At 35.5% G+C, this 21788-nt stretch overlaps 5 protein-coding genes and 1 non-coding gene across 6 annotated transcripts in view; 2 read left to right on the top strand and 4 right to left on the bottom strand.

The window, feature by feature from the left end:
- Positions 1-3430, top strand: part of LOC105159101 (A-kinase anchor protein 17B) — a gene marked incomplete in the record, with an annotated part of 4029 nt that extends 599 nt beyond the window's left edge. Inside the window, 5 exon segments of the mRNA XM_011076051.2 lie at positions 890-1031; positions 1825-1984; positions 2435-2632; positions 2877-2927; positions 3062-3430. Coding sequence (XP_011074353.1) covers positions 890-1031; positions 1825-1984; positions 2435-2632; positions 2877-2882 — 506 coding nt within the window.
- Positions 3845-3916, bottom strand: TRNAP-UGG. The gene has a single exon. It is a non-coding gene; the product is annotated as a tRNA-Pro (tRNA).
- On the top strand, positions 8189-10697 carry LOC105159099 (LIM domain-containing protein WLIM1). The gene is made up of 5 exons (XM_011076047.2): positions 8189-8469; positions 9063-9159; positions 9252-9295; positions 9499-9588; positions 10218-10697. Exons 1-5 carry the CDS (start codon positions 8335-8337, stop codon positions 10431-10433), a joined length of 582 nt encoding a protein of 193 aa, XP_011074349.1. The 5' UTR covers positions 8189-8334; the 3' UTR covers positions 10434-10697.
- On the bottom strand, positions 12095-15062 carry LOC105159098 (F-box protein At3g12350). Its single transcript, XM_011076046.2, has 2 exons — positions 13981-15062; positions 12095-12768 (listed from the first exon to the last, which is right to left on the bottom strand). Exons 1-2 carry the CDS (start codon positions 14827-14829, stop codon positions 12295-12297), a joined length of 1323 nt encoding a protein of 440 aa, XP_011074348.1. The 5' UTR covers positions 14830-15062; the 3' UTR covers positions 12095-12294.
- Positions 15481-18251, bottom strand: LOC105159097 (exocyst complex component EXO70A1-like). Its single transcript, XM_011076044.2, has 2 exons — positions 17257-18251; positions 15481-17065 (listed from the first exon to the last, which is right to left on the bottom strand). The coding sequence occupies exons 1-2, from the start codon at positions 18040-18042 to the stop codon at positions 15803-15805; spliced, it is 2049 nt and encodes a 682-aa protein (XP_011074346.1). The 5' UTR covers positions 18043-18251; the 3' UTR covers positions 15481-15802.
- LOC105159096 lies at positions 20289-21513 on the bottom strand. Its single transcript, XM_011076043.2, is given in 2 exon segments — positions 20289-20601; positions 20603-21513. Coding segments are annotated over 2 exon segments (1068 nt in total). The 5' UTR covers positions 21455-21513; the 3' UTR covers positions 20289-20385.

The following is a 21788-nucleotide window of genomic DNA, read 5'->3' as shown; positions in this document are numbered from 1 at the left end:
AGTCAAGGTTTTGTCTTTTGTTTTGCTTGTTTTTTAAGGATATTAGTAAATGTTCTAACTCAAAAAAGAGGGGAAAAAAAAGAAAGAAAGAAGATTGATATCTGTAATGTAGGTATATGGATGAGGAACATGAGGATTAAAGTAGAAGCTTGGATAATTGTAAGAGTTGATAGGCAATTGGAGAATGCTTATGGGGTTTCTCGAGTCATTCTGAAGCATAAGATTTCAGAGTTCATTAGCTAGGATAAGAAACAGCATTCACACCTTTTTTCTTGCAGTAGTTCTTTGTGCTTTAGAAATTTAGGAATAGAGGACACCGATGTAGGCTGTCTTGTTGATACTTGTTTCAAAGAAAAAAAAATGGTCCTATAGTCTATCCTCAGTTATTTTGTGGCTAATTTGGTATTTATATCCTTTTCTTAAACTATTTCAAGCACACACTAGGAAAGGTACGAACTTGGGTAATATCAGAACAAGCATGCTTAACCGACCAGATCATTTCATTAGCGTCACATTGACTCACTTTCCAATTTTATTGGAGCAAGAACTTCGTTCTGTGTTGCTTTTTGGCATTTTACAGCATTTTGATTCTCAATTTACTATGGAATTGATTGTCCAATACTACCAAAAAAAGATGTTGCTATACCGATCTACAGCATGGCTAACGCCCGCCAGTGTTCCATTAATTTTGTCCTGAACACATTGGTGGGAGGTACAATGCTTCTGGTTTATGCAGGTTTCTCAGTGTAGCTAGGATCTTTACTTTTATGATGATAATATGCTTCCATGTTATAATTTATCCTTATATTTTCCTGCTCGTGGTTTTTGTCTGGTCTTATTTTTGTTGACATATATATGGATTCATTATACTTGACACATCTGTTTGTAGGATATCCAAGGAGTGAGAGGCAGCAGCCTGATACAATTATATTGAGAGGTGTGCCATCAAGATGGTTTGCTGAGCCTCGGGTTTCATCAAAACCTTCAATGCTAGTAACTCATACAATTTTCTCGGCATTTGGAAAGATAAGGTATATGCTTATATTAGCTGTTAATGCCTTGTTTGACTGGCACATTCACGAATTCATTGCTAACTAAAGGATAGGCCAACTGTTGATACTGTTCCTGGTTCCCTCTAACGCTATATATTTCAAGCTAAATTGTGTTTATATGTTGTATGATCTAAAGTAGCTAATATTTTCTGGCACACGATTTTTGAATCTACGATTACTGGTGCTTTATTATAGTAAGTTTACTGTTACTTTAGAGTAACAAATAACCGCACAATCCTATAGTTATGTTAACTTATATCCCCTGAAAACATAGGTTTCAACAAACTTATCTTGAACTGTACCCCTTTAATGAAACAAAATAGCTTGAGTTGTAGGTAACCTACACGAAAAAATAGTGATAATGCATACAGCACACCACTGGTTTCACATGATCTAAGTTATTGGTGTGCATGGTTGCATATTATCTACGTTGTAATGTTATCTGCTAGAGGTTCTTAGTAAAAAAAAATGTGTCAAATTGAATGATTTTTATGGTTATTCCTGTGATTGCAGTGTTTTCTCTACTAGGAAATTGGAAAAGAAAAATATTCCTATCAAATTGGTCCGTTCAATACTAAAAGGTCAAACAATATGTTCCTATATAAAGAAAAAACATGTGGGTGTCCTGTGGTAGCATTGCTAACCTCAAAGCTTGTGGGGTTATACTCCTCTTTGAGAAGCATGGTAATGATATGCAGTTAATCATGCTCTCGTAGTATGTTGTATTTGCTGTCCCCCATTATTGTACCTTAAGCTGTTCTGTTATCTATAGGAATCTTGATGTTGGTGAGGACAATGACATAGGGCAGGATGAGGATGAAGATAGTGGGGACCTTGTTTCTGGTCTCCATTGTAAGATTGTGGTTCAGTTTGAAAGTCACAAGGACTTCTATAATGCCTTGAAGGTTTTATGTGGCCGCTCCTTAATTAAGGTTAACAGCTATTCGTTCAATTTTTTGACTTGTTTAATTTTTACATATGTGGTTATTTATTTATTTGCTTTTGACTGGCCTCAATGCTAACCAAACAGCTATATCTGGGAACATATAATGATCTATTGTACCAGAATATGATCTTTTCATCTCTCTATTTCACTAAAAATGGCAATGACATGTTACTTTCTGATGTTAAGATAGATTTTGGTTGTCAAGCATGCACGTTTTTCCTGTTCATGCGTGTGATGCTCAGTCATGACGTATTTGCGAAATATTAGTCCTTCAGGTGGATGCTGCAATGTTTCTGGTGTTAGCATATCCCTTTCTCGATAGGGTGCTTAGCAAAATCACGGATGCTAGTAATATGGATTTGGCTGACATCTGCAGTGAATTTTCTTTGTGCCATTGAATAAGAATTGCTGTTGAAAGAAGATTGTAATTATGCAGCAAGGGTCACGCATGAGGTCTGATTATGAAGTGACCTGGGATCGGGATGGATACTTTCGAAATGGTCTAAACCGAGCAGAACAAAGTAAGAGATGGATGCCGACAACTGGAGTGGCTAGCCATAGAAGTGAAGCTTCTGGACGCCAGTCACAAGTCTCTCGCTATAGCCCTGATGATGCACGAAGAAAGCGGTTCAAGGTAGTTAAATACAAACTACAACTAAAACCTCTAGCTGTTGTCAAGGAGTCAAAAGGTTTCATCTCCTGTTGGATATATACCCCAAGTATGCAATTATAGAATTGCTCTCGGTTGGAAATATTGTGCCTTTGCATGGTTTAAGCTTTGAGAAATTATTACCTCCAATAAGTCCAGACATATTTGTTCATTTAGTTTTAACACTCTGAGAACAATTAGGATTCATGACAGTTTGTTAAATTTGCAGGATTGAAGAAAACTTTGAGTGTCACCAAAGATTTCATGGTTGGGTGGAAAGGTTAGTTACCTACTATTTCTTGTAAGCTTCCTTGATGAAGGTCAGGCCCATTCGTCTAGAGTTCCTAAATTTGTATTTGTGGTGAGTCTAGTCTCTTTAACCAAAGTGCATCTTTTCTTGTATCCTGGCCTCAGACTGCATATCAAATTCCCCAGTGAAGAAGGTACTCTGATGCCTGGTTCCAGCAACATCGAGCAAGGCAGAAACGTCGATTTACTTTACCTGACAGTAGGAAATTAAGTTTTGTGCCTCCTGACCAAGCCATACCAGATTAAGATCCATAGCAGTATTTGCCATTGGCTAAACACATTGTATGGCTAAGAAGAGGCAGAACCTAGATTTAACAGTTTTTTGCCTCAGCTGCCTGTAGTTTGCCTTAGATATGAATTAGTGCTGCATTATGATAGTTGATTAACTTAGACAAAAAAAGAACCGCTGAACCATTAGAAAAGTCTGTTTCCGGAGCTAAATGAAGGTATATTTTGTTTATTTTCTTTTCATTCTCCTTTCTTTACTTTCTTTTGTTAATTATTATTATCTTTTGTTCTTTTTGCTTGACAATTGCCGTTAAGTTTGTTGGTCATGTATCTTCAGAAAGCAGTTCCCTGACCATTTTTCAAATGCTTATTCCAACTTGAACTGTTTCATAGATAGTTACTGATAGAACATCATTGTAGCTCATAACCCCCTAATGCAGCCACAACCCAGGCCATTCGTGTAAAGAAGAAAAGTAAGACAGAAACAAGCATAGGAAGCATATGCAAAATGGCTCGTCAGTTTCTTACAAGTACATAAAGAACCACAAATTCCTTTTTAAGGATAATAATAACTCCACTTATAATTGCGCTGAATCAAACCAAAAATATCGGTATAGATTCACTCAAAAAGGGAGACCATCAACGAAAGGGGCACACATAGGGGCATTCCGAGAATCGAACTCGGGACCTCTCGCACCCAAAGCGAGAATCATACCACTAGACCAAATGCCCTGCTTGTGTACTTGCTTGATAGTTTTTTTTCACTTGATTTTTTTCTCCGTATTATGTAATTATAATAATCTCACTCACTTTTGTTTTATAAAGTTGGAGGGAAGTCAATTTGAGATAGTTTTAATTAACAATCAAATGGTTGAGTTGTTGAGCCCTATGCATAATGTATGAGCTTTTCCTCATCCACCTAATTAAGCTTATATTTCTTAAATCAACCATATGAACTTTGAAGCCCATATAAAAGTATGAAAAGAAAAATAAAGAACCATGCTATGAACTTGGTTGTGTGGCATCAAATTACCAATATTATTATGTAAACATATTGTAAGTTGTTCTATTTTAATATTTGATGTGGTTCTATTCTTATAATAGTTATTGATTATATATAATTATGTAATCTTGATGATTAGTATATAATTTTTGTAATTATTGATTATTATTAGATATAAATATTTAATATGAATTATTATTATTATAATCAATTTATTTAATAAATAATAATTCATCTCTTGACTTAAAACAAAAAAGGGAAAAACTGAAATTCTGTCACAATCAATTTATGCAGTAACAATTGTTTTCTTGACGAAGCCTCCGTAGATTGATCTGAAATTTTGAATTGTACCATCACTAACAGCTATGCTTTTTGGTACAACAGCTGAATCCCTTCTTATATATTTCTTTTTAATTCTCCAATTTCTATTTAAATAATATCACTAAAGCCAATTTACAAAGCATGGTTTCATGCAACATCAGATCTTGAGATCGTACCTTTTTTTCAAATCGATAATATATGATTATATCATCTTAATAAATTGAACTATATATCAATATTCGATCAATTAATCACTAAAACTAAAAACGCAGAATAAAATATTTATAAGTAAATATCTATATATTTGGTGAGATTCAAAATCACAGCTTAAAACATGATTGACAGATGTTAACATGGGTAAAGTGAAGGAGTAATTCAAATAAATTAAAAAGCTTTGAACAACTCATCCTACAGATTTGCCCAGAGTCTACTTCATATATAGCTATGAATGATTTAGCCGAGCCTATGTCTTTTATTAAACATAGTACTACTTAGGTACAATTGAGAAAATTAAAGTATTGATTACATGTAGAGAGAATTTTGTGATGGAAAATTTGCAGTTCCAGCAATTAATTGATGGTTTGATAAAGTGGGATGCTTCAAAAGGAAGATATTATAATAAGTAAAAGAGCAAGAATTTCATGCCCAAATGCTGTCAAAGGAATATTTCTTCTTTTGGGTGGGTTGGAGGGCTTATGACTTTGAATATCAAAAGAGGATTGCACAATCTTTTCTTTATTGTTCATCTTTTATTATTATTATTTTTTTTTCATGTAAAGAAGTTATAGTCAATTGGCATATGAGTTCAAGATTTTGTAGTTTATGTCACTCATTAGGTGATAGTTTCATATTGATTTTAGTATGAATCTGTTTGTAATAGTGACTTCAGAGTGTAATTTTGGTCCATATGAAATTCGTTTTGATGGAGTTTCAGATAATAGATATTTCTTTTTCGTAAGATATTTTTTTGTTCATTTCACATATTATGTAGAGATAAATTGCATTTAATCCTTTAAATAAATGATAATCTTCTAATTGCTGGAGATTTTCGTATAGATTACCCAAAACCTAAAAATCTTAGATACAGTTTACACAATACCTAAATTTAGGACAATTACATGTATTACAACCTTTTACACTGTTCATCCCAACGCAGACTCTTTATTCCTGTGTGGGCATAGAAAATGATAAGACAGATCACTCTACAATCATCACCATTTATTTCCGGTGCACCGCACATCTGGCACCATCATATCACACCGCACCGTCGTGGTCCTCCACCTCGTTCATTCAAAATTCCATGGTCCATCATACACACATATATGATAATATATATATATATAGAGAGAAATAGATATAAAAATAAATATTCAATTAATTTTGAGTCAGTATATAACACGAAAAAATCATATTCAGTTCGGACCACGTTTTTAAAATGCCATCTTCTTTCTCTAATAATCGAGTTATTGACTGCGGTCACATATTCTAATCTTTTTCAATCCGTTTTTTGTTTTAATTTTGAGCATGATTTATCTTGCCACATCATATCATATTTTATAACATTAGGAGTGTAATAATAATTTTAAAGTAGTTTGCAAGCATTCTAATTACATATAATTTATAAATAATTATGGGCTTATTTATTTTAATATTATAAAAAACAACAAAAATATTTTTAAAATATATAACACAAATATTGCAAGTCGTTGATTTTGTCTGCGACTTTAGAATTTCTTTTAAAATAAATGCAGACATTCACGACCCCAACATATTTTTTCTAAAAAGTTATATTTATTGTTTATTGTATGTTATAATTATTTGATTATAAATTTAAATATTTTTTAACTATTATCAATAAAAAATTTTTAAAATATATTAATTAAAAAATTACAATCAATTGTTATAAATATTATAATAAAATGTTAAAAATAGCCGTTCGTCCCCCAATTGCACTAGTACCAGAGTAAATTACAATCACATTCTTGATATTTGTTCTAATATCTTCTAGTTATTTGAAAAATTATAAATACAATCCTCAATTTAATGTCTGTCTAACAACAATCCCATTTCGTTAGCCTCCATCGAATATTCATTTATGGTCAACTTGACCAAAATATTATTTTGGATTATGAATTATAATTTTATAGATATTTTTTTAAAAAATTAATGAACTAATATACCATATGAATCATTTACACCTGAACTTTTTTTTCTTTACTTTTTTATATGAGAGGTATTTATAATTTTTTAAATACATATATATATTTTTTATTTAAATTAAATTTTAGGAAAGGTAATTATAATTTATTATTAATTTTTTAGATATACATTTAAGTTATTTCTTTGAATTTCATAGCATTATGATCCGATGACGTTGGAAAATGAAATGAAGATAAGGATATAATTTGAGTGGCTGATGGAAAACGGAATTAAGCGATTTACAGCAAAATTATGGAGTAGGAAAATGCGACTTAGAGTGGATGGTGGCGTCCATGATGTCTTGGATATTTTCGATTGATGTTACATAATCACCAGAAGCAGTTAAAAAGCAAAAGTGACAGACCCAACCAACTGTGGGATCCTACCAACCATGTGACACTTCAATTTCTTTGCAAGCCACAATTATTACTTCTTCCCAAATAAATGGAACACACTTATTACCGAATAAATTACAATAATTTTTTTTAAAATTTATTATAATTATAAATATTTTTATATTATTTAAAAAATTATAAATACTATTTTAAAATTATGAATATCTTCATATGGCAGTTCGTCATATGATGATATTTGTTAGTGTATTTATAATTTCAGAAAAATATTTGGAATTTTTTAAATAATAATGGAATATTTATAAATAAAACAATACCAAAAGAACCCCTTATAATTTACGCTTATTATTATCACAACCTTCACACTGTCCAATGCTTTATTTTGGAGAAATTACGTAGGTATGCACGTACGACGAGATATGAATGAAAATTCATATTAACTACAACGGGCTTGTGACTCACTTATTGCAAATCAAATAAATATTTTCTGATCAAAATACCCTTATACAATTTTTACACGCCCATGCATGTAAGGAGGTATAAAGACTCTTATAAGGATATATTTGTTAGAAAATATTTGTTTGACCTGCAATAAGTGAGTAATGAGTCAATCGGATTAAATATGAATTTTCATTCAAGTTTTTTGCTAATATCAACAAATTCGTTAAATTTTGATTAATGGGGGATCTATTTATTAGACATGAACAAATATCAGGGATATTAGATGGAATTTTTTAAATTATAAAAAATTTACATATAATTACTCCAAGTTTTAAAAAAGAACGATGTAATTATCTTTTTTCTTTTTTTTATCATAAGGCCTCATTCTTACTAATCAAGTAAGATTCTCGTTAAGAAAGAAATTATATTGTCAAATGAGTTATTCTAACGAATAATTTGGTATTTTTTTATTTAACTTTTAGTTTTAAAGAATGAAAGAATATTACTAAATGCCAGAGCTGAAATGAAGTTTTACCATATGATCTCAGCTGGAATATTGAATAAATTAATTTGTTTTCATTTTAAACTTTGGAAAAGAAAAAAAAAATCTAAGCAAAAGGTAGTTGGGAGGGACCAAATGATTGCAAAATGGCTATTCTTTCAATTAAATTACAACTGGACAAATGGTCTCCTCAATCTCCTGCAACCCCTCTTATCTTAGAGCCCACACCTCTCATTCATTCCCTCCATACACACCTCTCTGAAGAACAAAGAAAGAGCACACACAACACACAGTGAACCAAGTTTTCTTGATTGAGAGTTGAGCCACGGCCATGGCATTTGCAGGAACAACACAGAAATGCATGGCTTGCGACAAGACTGTGTATCTGGTGGACAAGTTGACAGCTGACAACAGAGTTTACCACAAGGCCTGTTTTAGATGCCACCATTGCAAGGGCACTCTCAAGGTTTGAGCTTTCAAGAATTCTTGTACAATATCTCTATGTATGATCTGCTTTGAGTTGATGTCAATTTTAAGTGGATGGAAGTGTATATTTTCTTGCACAAATACATTGATCTGCAAATTCTTGGCTTCTGAGTTAGGCCTTCATGTATAGATCTTGGAGTTGAGAGGTTTCACTTTGAATAGTATGAAAATCTTGCCATCCTTGAACTTTTTGCCTTTTCCATGTCAATTTCTCTTTTGGGCTTAGTTTAGTGGTCTTCCAAGTGATTAATATTCCATTAATCTATCTTTTTTTAATCAAGAGATCTTGATAAAGTAAATAGTCCAAGAATTAGTGTGGTTTCTTGTTTCTTTTGCCTTTTCTTTTTTGGTGGGCTTCATTTATTTCATAACCTAACATTAACGATCATCAGTTTTCACTCTTGGAATCTGGAAATGTTCTGTTTATGGCCCTGGATTTTCTGAACTAAGAGTTATTAAGCAGATCTGTGTTTTCTATCAACTGATGAACAAAAAAACAAAAGCCCTTTGGTTAATCCAGTGACAATTCATATGACTTCTCTTGTATTAAGTTCATGGTATGTTGAATCACAGCTTGCCAACTACAACTCTTTCGAGGGAGTCCTATACTGCAGGCCACACTTTGATCAGCTCTTCAAAAGGACTGGAAGCCTGGACAAGAGCTTTGAAGGTAAAAATTAAGGGATAATGGATAAGATAGATGTATTTATTTGAGCTTTCAGATCAAAGTATTATTTACATTACCTTCTTGGTTCTAATCAGGAACACCTAAGATTGCAAAACCAGAGAAACCTGCTGACATTGAGGTAAGATTTCGTATTAAGGGAGAGTGTCTGTGGTGGAAATATTCAGCCTTCAATCACCCAATCGTTTTACATTTAATACAGTTCACTTTACATAACGTTCTTTCTACGTTCGTTGCTGTAGATTTTCATCATCTAAGTCTTGCCTTTGTTTAAAACTCATGGTTATCTGGTCATTGATGTTCTGACCTGGAATTTTGATACAGAAACCACTCGCAAATAAAGTTTCAAGTATGTTTGCTGGAACAAGAGAGAAATGCCTGGCCTGTAAGAACACGGTCTACCCAACTGAGAAGGTAAAATGAATACTCATTTGATCTATTCAACAACACGTACAACATTGAATATTGTATTTACCGATAATTAGATGGGCACCTTGAGGTTGGATGTATTATAAACTATTCCTTGGTTTTGAAAAGTTGCACAGCTCACCTGCACTCATAAATTTCCTTCAGAGTTCGGTCTTCAGAAGTTTGTAATATAAAGTATGACTGAAAAATTGAAGAACTTTTGCGATATGCCTAAAATGAAAGGATCTTTTAGTACTTGGCCTGTATTCATGTACCACCTATAATAGACGAGAAAGGCGTAAGTTGAAACAAAAATGATGATTCAAGATTGAATTAGAGACAATTTTATAGAATGCTTCCTTAATTGCAAAGAATCACTTGAATTTGAAAAGTACAATACACCCCATACATACATTCTAGTGCACTGCAGGCAGGCGGTGCATTGTAGCCTTTCAAAATCAAGTAATTTTTCTAAAATATCTCTGAACCTCATGCATGTCAGTGTAATTATCTCTTATACTTATGTACCACATACAACGCACAAGAAGGATAATAGTCTTCATTGATGCATAACAGAGTTTCAAATGAAGTTGAGAGTTGTACAAATTAATAATTCTTGCAACAAATGTTGACAGGTCTCTGTGAATGGAACGCCGTACCATAAGAGTTGTTTCAAGTGCAGCCATGGAGGATGTGTAATTAGCCCGTCCAACTACATCGCGCATGAGGGGCGCCTCTACTGCAAACACCACCATATTCAACTTATCAAGGAGAAGGGCAACTTAAGCCAACTTGAGGGCGACCATGACAAGGATTCAGTTAGAACTGGTGCTGTACCTGCAGCATCATAATACCTTAACCTACGCAAATATCCTGCGTTGTTTTCTTGTTTGCTTTTCACCTTAATATCCGTTTGGACCTCATCGGAGACGACCTACTTCCCTGCAATCAAGAATTAGTTTAAGCTTGAAAAGAAACAGTTGGTGTTTTCTGTGTTCCATATATGTGTGTTCCATCTTTTGGTTGGTTTTCTTGGCTTCTGCCACAAGATTGTGGATGTTCAAAATGAGATATAAAGAGGCTGGTTTGTGCAAGTCCACTTTGCACTTTTTTCATCTTCCTACCAACCATGTCTTTTTTACCATAGTACAAGTTCCATTGGGATTAATTGTCAGAGAAAATTTTAAGACATATTTTTAAAAAGGGAAATCAAACACAAACTACTAATATTCTTCTTCTTAAAAAAGTGCTTATACGTTCATGTTCCAGGTTGTCTTGGAACAGAATTTTGGCGGACCTGTTCATCAACTATAAATATAATGTAAGGTCAAACTCCAATTTTCAACAAATTGACACTGTAGAGCCAAGAGAAGTCAATCAATGGCAGCAGTAATCTTGAACTTTACCATCCAAAAGGAAAAAATCTTGAACTTTTAACCATAGTAGATAATAGGGGTGGCAAAATAGGTTAAGACCCATGGATTCAACCCAATCCAACTAGTTTTGAATTGAGTTGAATTGGTTATATTCTAAAATAGGTTGGAGATAAATAAACATATATTTTGTATGGATTGGATATGAATCTTAATAGGTTCAACCCATAAATTAAAATAACAAAAAACTAAAAGAATCCACAATTTCTCTTTCCTAATACACACACGCACACTCTCACATCTCTGGCACACACAGCTCTCTTTCTCCACACGCACACACTGAATTTTATGAATTATTTTAAACAACACCAATTTTATAACTTTTTTTTAATTATTATTTAAATAATTTAAATAACACTCTCACAACTCCTCTGTCTTTATATACACATACACTCTCACATATCTCTCTCACACACTACTATCTTTCTCTTACACACATGAAAATTGTCTTTCAACAAATATAGAAAACATGGTTGCAAGGCTTAGTATTCATTCAAGATGAGTATTCAAAATGTTATGAATTATTTTGATAAAATGTAGTATTGTGTTAAATATTTAGTAGATATTTTCTACTTTATGATTTAGCAAATGAATTTTAATATGGTCATTAAACAAAAATAACATATGATATTAAGTTTAGTTATATTACATTACAAGTAGTAATTATCTTTTTTGATAATTCAAATATTATCATTTTCTCTTTTCATTGTATGAAATTTTGGAATCTTTATATTCAAATTAATAAAATAATTTATACTAATTCGATCCAACCCATTTTGAACTTGTTCATTTAGACCCATTTTGAACCTGATCCATTTGAACCCAACACAAAGCCGACCCAGCTTGCTCATTTGCCACCTCTGTTAGATAATAATAGTCACAAAGAATATAACATTTTGGTATCATCAAACATTGGATGCTATAATGAGAAGGAATATAATCATAGTGAATGTTAGTGCATCATAATGTATCTCATCATCCACCGAGTATCCTGTCTATCAATTATTATCAGTGGGTAAATAAATCACCTGAAAAGAAGGAAAGAATAGCGCAGAAGCAATTGGGATGGCAACAACAGAGACAAATCCTGAACTGGCAGGTTATTTGAAACAATTAAATGTTTTATTTTCCAATACATATTACACAGTATCATAAAGGCAAAACCCACATTAAATTTCAGAATACTGTATGTACAATGGTAATCCTACCTAAGGAAATTTCCCCCTCTATCTCTTAACTTTATCCCAGAGAGGACAGGGGATGGTTTATGGAGGTACAATCAACTATCATTTGGTTCTATTGTATCAAGAATGTGACCATTTTTTGCAATGTGCTTCAAGTCTATAATGTAATTGTCTCGTAGAAACCCAAATCCAAATGTCCCGTTTCTGTACTGCCAAATCCTTCCCTCAACATGCCGTGGATTTACAGTAGTCCCAGCTAAGTCTGGGATAACCAAGTCATAGCTTGAGTTGATGTAAAGCATCCTGGAGACAGCTCCATCATCTGAAGATGACGGATAATAAGGACTTTGATGTGCTTCTGCCAGTGGCCTCAGATGCAACCGACAATTGTATATTTGATCCTCTTCAGGAGAAAATGGAGATTCAATAAAAGTTGAACTTGAAGTCCAAAATATTGGGGCGTGGTAAGTAAGGGGTCTATCAGAGTCCCCAACCTTTCGGCAAGCAATGCCCCCAACATCATCATAGGACACCAGATAGAAATCCAAGCTCATGTCATCACAAATACCCTGCAACAACAGGTGGAACGAAAACTTTATGTAGGTTCATTTCATTATATTTGCAACACTAAATTTAGAGAGTCTCCACTGTGACCTTAAGCAGAGAAAGTGGATAAAATTATGTGGACCTAAAACTCATGAAAGTCTGAGGCAAGCTCAGCCTTTGCTCATACATCTCCATCGTACCCGTACTTGAAAAAGAAAGGGAAAAACATTTATTCAATTTACGATGCAAGAAGTAATCACATTAAAGAATTATCAACTCTAGAGGCATTTAAAACTCGCAGTCCAGGGTCCAGATTTCAAGTAAAATCCATTAATCCTATTTTGGAATTTGGGTTCCAGTGACAGAAACACTGACGAAAACTTTTCACACTTCAGTTGGTGTACACACAGCATGAACGACTCTGTAATTTAAGGGAAAATATCAAAAGGATTTATTTGGAATCACAGTTGAATTTTAAAACAAAATTCAATGTGCGAATGCAAAATAAGAATTCCCAAGAGAATATAGCAGCAAAGCCTTCTCTTGTACTCAGCCAAGAGAGGGAGCCGGGGAGGGTTTGGCAGTGGTTGACCAGTAAAAAGGGCCACTAGTTCCCATGGATCCTTAAGTCTGATCTAACTAATGTAATTTAATCTTCAACACACTTCTAACTAGCTTCATAGCAATTGATAGATCCATAAACGCACTGCACAAAGTTTACGTATTTCAAATCTATCTATCAAAGCAAAGTATAGGCATCAACCATCTTGAACACACTCTTCAAACCAAAAATTATGCATACATGTATACTCATTTGCAGATGCAGTGATGGATTAACTTATAGTTCCACACCATTTGGTTCACCCTTTATTTTACATTAGATAAATTATAGTGAAGAGTATGACTTACATGTGGTAGAAACTAATTTGCATAAATACTAATATTAGCACAACACTTTTATTTGCAGATGCAGCAAAAGGATTTGCATAGAATCCCACTTGGTTTTTTAGCCCTTTACAATACATAACCTAATTCAATATCTGAAGAAATGCAACTATCTGAAGCCACAGTAATCATGTGAGGCGGATAATCCAACACCTCATGAGATTATCATGCTGTAATCCTACTTTCACTAGTAAGTCTAAGATTTACCAAACCCGTCTAGATTCTAATCAAACTTGCAGTGGTGAATAAAATTCAACGTGAAAAATCACGCCCTGGTAAAATATTAGTACCTTCCAGAGGCCCTGCAATGGCCGAGCAGGTTTGGGCGAGCAATTTACGATTTTGACAAAATGCTCTGGCTCCCATTTCCTCATTCTCCCCTGTTTCTCCCTTTCCCTCCTCCTCTGCCTCCTTGACGCCCCATTACCACCAGGGCTCGTCCTATTAGCAAAATACTGATATATCTCTGTCATCAGCCTGTCAGGCGGAGATCCATACACATTCTCATACTCCTCAGCTCTCAAATTTCCTGAACTCGTAGCCCTCCCAAACCCAGAATACCCCAAATTTTCCTCCACAACGACATGGCATTCACCTATGAAACTAACATTTACCTGAATCAACTCATTCTCTACAAGCCCTGACTCGTCCAACAAATTCTCCTCCGTCAACGCAAATCTACCGTCCGGATCAAGATAATTCACCGGCTGTCCATTACCGGCAATGCTCATCCACAAAAAGGGTTTCTTGATTACCTCATACCCCTTGTTTTTCGACGGCGAAACCCTCGAACCGGTGATGTAAAACGGGCCCCACTCAAAGAACACGAGCGGGGGTGACGATGCGGCGTCCCCGCCGCAGCGGCGCCAGAATCCGATGAGGTTCTCGTATTCGTCGAGGATGCGGTAGAGGTGTTTGTAGGAGATTCTGCCACTACCCCATTTGTCGATTAGGGTTTTAGAACCCCACCGGCGGTGGCACATGGAGAACCAAAGCCGCTGGTCGTGGCGGTAGAGGGAAAGGAAACGCTTGCACGTGGAGGCGAACCCCGCCAGGTCAGAAGGGCGGAGGAAGGACAGCACGCAGAGCTGAACGTCCTCGGGGAAATCGCTGAACGATAATGGAATTACTGCTTCCATTTTCTTTCGCTTCTTCTCCACAATTCTTGAGTTTTGCGTATGGAAATTGAATCTTGAACGAATATGGGATCAGCAAGCCGCTTTCAATTTGGGTAGGGGTAGTAGGGCAGTGGGGGAAGAGGGATATACCTCTGAAATGCTCTTCAGCAACCCAATCAATCCCCCCGAAAATAATCTCTCTGAAAATTTCTCTATAGGAATTTTTGGGGCAGCAAAACAGCTTGTTAGGTAGATTTCATTTTTCAATAGATTATTTAAAAAATTTGATATTTAAAAAGATCAGAGAATTAAAAAAAACGTTTATTTGATTGCATATATTAAAAGCAAAAATATTAATTTGATTGCATCAACATTATAATTTGAGTTAAATATAATCTAATTATCATAAATCAAATATTTACCAAATAAATTGATTGTATAATAGATCAAGAATGTGTCGGAAAAATTCTTACCTAAACTATATTTGATCGAATCAAACCAATTTTAGAGGTGTAATAAACTTGACATGTAATTAGTCATTTTTTTAATTGTGAATTAATTATATGATAAATATATTATACTTATCATATAATTAATTCAAATTTAACCATATCAGGTGCGCTGGACCAAATATAAATTGATTTGTAAACTTAATAGAAATAATCAAAGTAAATAAATGAAATCTTGGTCTATAATACATGGGATATGGTGACAGATATATATTATTACACTTACCAACTTAAAAGCTCAGTCTTGCTCCAAACCAGACATCCTCATTTCAGCAGAATTATTCAGACAACAACGGACTAGTTTGCTGCAATGCATCAAACTCATGTACTCAAAGAAGTAAACCAGCATGAAGAATTTGATATGCATTACATCTTTAGAAGCTGAAAATGTAGTACTAGCTACTTCACAAATCACTATCATCGAATCTGGATGTTTGAGGACCTTTTCTGAAAGGCAATCTATCGACAGACGCCCTCCCGTCTGGCTAATCTTCCGAATCACGATGTGGTTTTCCATCAGCACCCCCTTGATCACCACCCTCAAAATTTTGCCTCAACAATGCTTCTACTGATTCAGGGGGCAGATAAGACTTCCCCTGGAGAAAAATCGAGGAATATGTGCCGAAAAACTCTGTGTATGATGGCAGAACAAACCTGAGTGTGGCGTCTTTGATTTGCTCCCGCAAATCTGCATCAGAAACAATCTTGTAATTGCTCCTATGCCTCTTGCATATCTCTTCAAATCCAGTCATAAAAGCCTCCATTTTCAACTTCACTACGCCTCCAACTTCCTCTTTGTTGTTCAGTCTCCTGATTACTTCTTTGTCCAGGAGTTTCACTAAACTACCCCAGGCTTGTTTCTGATACAGATAAGCTGATTCTTCTGCTGCGTATCTGTATCTCTTCTTCATGTATGGCTCTCCCAATAGCTTCCCGAGTTCGGTGTTTCTAGTCCTCATGTATATGTACCAGTATGTGTTCATGGCAAAGATTTGTGCAAGAACTTTGTCCTTGTAACGCGATTTCTTGGACTCGACGTTCCTCTGGATAGCCTCCATGACATTGGAAACAGCGCCTTTGAGCAAATCTTGGTCGTTTTCGGGATTTGAGAGGATCCCAGATTTCCAGAGCTGCTCAGTTCTGAGTACTTGTGCCATCGGTGCACTGTAATTGTCGATAGTGAGGTTCTTGAGGTAGTTAATGGCGTAGCGAACGAGTTTAGGAACAGAGCCGTCTTGAGGTGGAGGGAAGCCGTCTTGATTGTCTTCAATCTGCAGGCCGAATTCCCAAAAGACTCTAGTTGATGCATGGACAAGGAGTTTCTCTAGTTCTCTGAACCGGGAGCAGATATCAGCACCAGATTCCCCATCAAAAACGTCGGAGAATTGAGGTTTGAGCTTTTCTAGTGAATCAAACATGTCTAAAAGCTTGAACAGCTTCTGGGGTTCTTTGCTGCTTCGTGCCACACCTTCTCCAAATCGGAAGAAGACAGCAAATATTCTATCAGCAATCTTGATGAAACACTCTGGCCAGACCATTCCTTCCATGATGCTTCCTAGAACTTGGCTGCAGAGATTCTTTTCGGCTACGAAAACAATTTTTACTGCCAGTTCAAAGTGCTGGATCCAAAGAGCTATTGATGTTTCTAAACTCTCCCACTCCATTTCGTCGATTTCTTCAGGGGTGTAAGTTTTTAGGTAGTCCGGATTTAGTCTCATTAAGGCTTTGGCTGCCCTTATATACCTCACCTGTTAAATAAGGGCAAAAGACATAACTAGAATTAAGGAAGCCTTTACCATACATGAAATCAGGTCAATGATCTTTCATGAATGAATCAAAACAAGTCTAATTTCTAACTGACTTGTAAATCAATGGACAAGAAATCATGAAAAAGAGAGAAAACACACACACAGACACACACAGAAACAATTACTCTCACCTTTACAAACATGTCAATGCATAAATCCAAGCAATCATTTGCCGCCAATGTCTCAGAAATCCTCCTAAGTACCTCAACCTCCAGCTCGCTGCCCAAACTATTACTCACCAAGTTCTTACCATCCACAGCTTCCCCCTGATGTTCACCTATATTCTGATGCCTTAGCTTCTTCAGTAGGCCCTCATACTCGTCTTGCAAATTCAACAATGCCTCGTCCAGAAGCCCATCAAAGCTCATAGAATCCACCTCCGTCTCACAGATTGCCTTAAGAGTGATCAACGTCTCCCTCAGACGTTCCGTCCTGTAACGATCCGTGGCCTTAGTCCTGCTCAAGAACTCAACAACTTCTTGCAGCTTTTGAATAGCTGGATCGCTCTCTCGGCTGATGCAAACAATCGCTTCTTTTAACTTATCCACGCAGTCCACGTACTTGATCAGCTTCTCCAGCCTCTTCCTTGAATTCTTCTCAGCCAGCAGCCCTGAGGCTATCTCAAGAAGATTGCGCTGGACGGATTCGAAGAGCTTGAAGCTCTCCAGGAGGGCCAGGCCTGGAGATACTGCCCGGTTTATCCTCGTCTCGAGAGCTTTGGCTGCTATGGACAGGGACTGCAATGGGGCTACCCTTTTTGAAGCCATGTTCAGGTTTTCTTGTATGTACTCAAACTTTTCATCCATCTTCTCGTAACTTGTGTTCATGTCGACAGATGCTTTGATTAGGGTTTTAAGATCAGAATGAGCAGCTTGTAACTCGATCAGAATCGGGTCATCTTCGTTTGGGAGATCCATTGATCAACAGACGAGTGTGTCTGTGTGTGTTCTTGTGGGTGTGATAATGTGTGTGTGTTAGTTTTGAGTTGTGGGGAAAGTTGGCAGAAGTGTGAAGAGGACAAAAGGGATATGTCCAATGAACATAGATTTTCGATGTAAACTAAGAACAAATGGCAATCGGGAAAGGAAATGGACAATCCATCGATGGATGGATGCGGAGAGTCCAAACATGACAGGCGCCGGTATTGCTTGAATCAGTCCAAAGGGTTGGAATTTGTTGAATAAATTCATAATAAATTTTTTAGTAACTTATATACCTAGATTCCAGAAAGGTTGGTATAATTACGAATATTGTTTTGTTATTTAAAAAATTATAAATATTCTCTAATATTTAATAAAATTATGTAATCTTGAATGAACCACTGAGACTAAAATTATCACTTTGCTTTTACTGTATTTTTTTTAAAAATAAAAATTATAAAAAAATTAGATAACATGAATGCAAAAATTTGAAAAATAGTAAAAAAAATATCCACTTAGTTTATAAAAAAATTCAAAAAAAATAATTAATATTATAATTAATCCATAATATTAAGATCATTTTAATTAGTTCATCATAAAAAATTTAATAAAAACTTAATGAAGATTAACGGATTATGCTCATTATTAGATAATTATTAAAATCAAGACGATAGTAGTAATTTTTCAAACAACAAGTAGATATTTATAATTATGTTAAACCTTATAAGAGCTTCTTGTAATTTCCCCTAAGGTTTTTAGACTATTAATTATTTTCATTATGAAATATTCTTTACACGTCTTATTCACATCATATAATTAAATATGTGATGGATGTGTTAGAAGTTCATATAATTAAAAGGAAACATAAGATTGATTTTTGTAAAAATTATTAAAGTTCATAGTTAGTCCAAATCACACCCAATAAAACCAAATAAAATTAAACTCTTTGTGAAAATTCCAAATAAACGACAAGATCATGTGTGGTAATGTTGTTGTTAATCATATGAAGTATGCTAGAAGAATAATCTTGTGCCACAACGACGTTGTCTTGAATGAACTCTCGTCTGTTTTATCTCAAAACATAATTTTTTTTTTAAAAAAAAAGGAATATGATCAAGTTCAAAAATCCGAAAAAAAAATTGTTTACTGCTCTATATTTTAAGTTTATTGTTTCTAGAGAGGAAATTAAAAATGAGTCATAGTTAAAATAATGATAAATATTAATTAATTGTAATAAAAATTTTAATTTTTATATTAGTTTTGTTTAATTGTAATTAATAATATTGATTTATCTATATTTTTAAGTTGGTAGTTATTTATAGTGCATTGAGAAATTAATTTTTTGCAGTGCAATCTATGATTAATTACCTCCATCCCCTGCCCAATTATTTAAAACATTAGTTGTTTTTCACAAAATAAATATCAAACAGAGATTAATCCATCATATTTCCTTTTGGTCAACACTAATAACAAAACAGACAGGTAGACAGCATAAGATTTCATGACATGACATTAATTAATGAAATTTATACTGTAATCCGATTCTCTGCGCACACAGACATGAACGATGGAATTCTGTGTATCTGATTTCACTATTCTCGCCCTGATTTCCGCGACAATGTGGTAACTGAAAAACAAAGAAAAAGATCACATAATTCCCACTTAAATGTAGCTAATTTTTTTTTATTAAAATAGATTAGTTCGAATCCCTTAAATTTAATATAATTATAAAATATTTATTTTTTTAAAGATTATGTACACCTATACTGAATTATGTAAGTCTACACCAAACTTTTAATTTAAAATAAATAATTAATGTTGAAAAAAGATATTACAAACAAAGAATGTGAAAATTAATTTTATGGTGGACTTGGAAGAAAAGTATATAAAGTAATTATGATAGATAACATTTTTTGAGTAGTTTAATACAAAATTTGAATTAAAAGCTAGCAATTTAATACAAAATCTAAATAAAACCGCATGAATCAATATATTATTAAACTAAAGAGTATTATAATTAAAAAAGAAAATGGATAATTTCTAAAAATTTATAATTAGAGGAGGAGAAATGAATATAATTTAAGGATGATTAGGTCCATTGGGAAGGATATTTATAATATCTGTTGCAAATTCCTTACAAGCAACAAGAAAGTGAGACAGATGCAAATGCAGATGATAAAATAATATTTACTGAGAAGATGATACTGATCTGTGTGCATCTAATTAAGTATACATAAAACCGCTGTCTAATTATCATTCATATACTACACAACACCACTATCATTTCATCTATTACTCGTTAGTTCATCATCATTTACAACTTGCAATCATCCACGTTTTTCAGGCTTCTTCCATTGCCCGAAACCTCCACAAGAACTGGTAATCCTTCGCCTGACACCCCAATTTCACACCCTCGCAACAAGCATTCACGCTATTCTTCTTCCCTTTGCTTTCCCACTCGATTTTCACCCGGCAGCTGAATCCTCCCGCCGACGCTATTTGGTGCTCCGAATCCTCGAAATGGAGCAGGACCTCTCCACCAATCCTCTTGCATGCACCGCCTCCGCTCTTTGTGGCGGCGGCATTCCGGCTGGCCCACCATCTCCTTGTAGGCCGAGTTGGTGATCCTCACCTTGTTGTTTGAATCGGATACTATAGCTGGAATTTCTTCCGCCTCTACGGCCGCCTCCACCTCTTCCGCGCGCGCCTTCAGCGTGGTCATTTGCCGCCCCGGATCTTCAGCGATATTACTCACAATTATGATCGAGCCGACAGGACGGACAGGCCGAGGCGAGATGACGCTTGGCTTCACGGGCTCTTGAAGCTGCGGCAAGAAGTCTAATTCCTCGGGCCCTTGATCTGTAGCTGTCATGTTCAAATCTATCCCTTTGCTGCAGGAGTTGTCCATTTCTTTCCCCGGGTTGAAAATAGGGGCCTGAACGGCAGCGGCGGCGGCGGCGGTGCAGCATAGTAGAGGAAGCGCCACCGACTCCGCCAGGGTAGTGACGGCGGTGTCGAGGCCGCACTTAAGCGGGACAAGATTCGGGAGAAGAGAAATCTGAGGCGGACCATGAGAAAATCCATGCATGGCCAGGTTCTTGGCAGGAGAACTAGTAATGACCTGATAAGGCGGGGAGAGGCCCTGGAGACAGGTTCTAGTCCGCTTGACGGAGGGCGGGGCAAAGGCAGCAGTGCGGCCGCGCTTGCGGGTCCTGGTGGGGCGGGCCTGGAGGTGAGCCCAGACGTTCCTCAAGTAAGGAGACTTCCTTATACCATTGGGGAGGGCTGAATTGTCATTCTCGGCGGGGGAATTGGGGGAGGGGGCCTCAGGCTTGGGCGCAATAGGCCTGTACCTGGACATGATCTCAGCGGTTCTTGCAGAGGCATAAGGGCTGATTGTCTGGATCATTTTGAGGAAAATCAAATCCCAAAGCAAAGGGAGGAAGAAGAAGGGGGGTGAGGAGGAGTAATGTGGGGGGGGGTGGGGGGTTATAAGAGGGAATAGGGCGAATGGCGGCAACATAAAGGGATATGACAAGGTGAAGTGACACTTGGAGGAGTAGGGTGGGGTACGTGTTTGAGGAAGTAAGAGACGGGGACATGTGGGATTTCAACAAGTTTTGAACCAACATGCATGCTTACACTTAACCCTTTTTTTTTCTTTTCTTTTTTTACTTCTTTTTGGTTGATCCATTATTATTTGATTAGGCTATATATTTTTTTTTTCTTTTCTTGTAAAGTTA

Source organism: Sesamum indicum, linkage group LG3 (assembly GCF_000512975.1).
Source record: "Sesamum indicum cultivar Zhongzhi No. 13 linkage group LG3, S_indicum_v1.0, whole genome shotgun sequence".
Taxonomy (NCBI): Eukaryota; Viridiplantae; Streptophyta; class Magnoliopsida; order Lamiales; family Pedaliaceae; genus Sesamum; species Sesamum indicum.
This window is presented reverse-complemented; position numbering and strand designations above follow the sequence as displayed.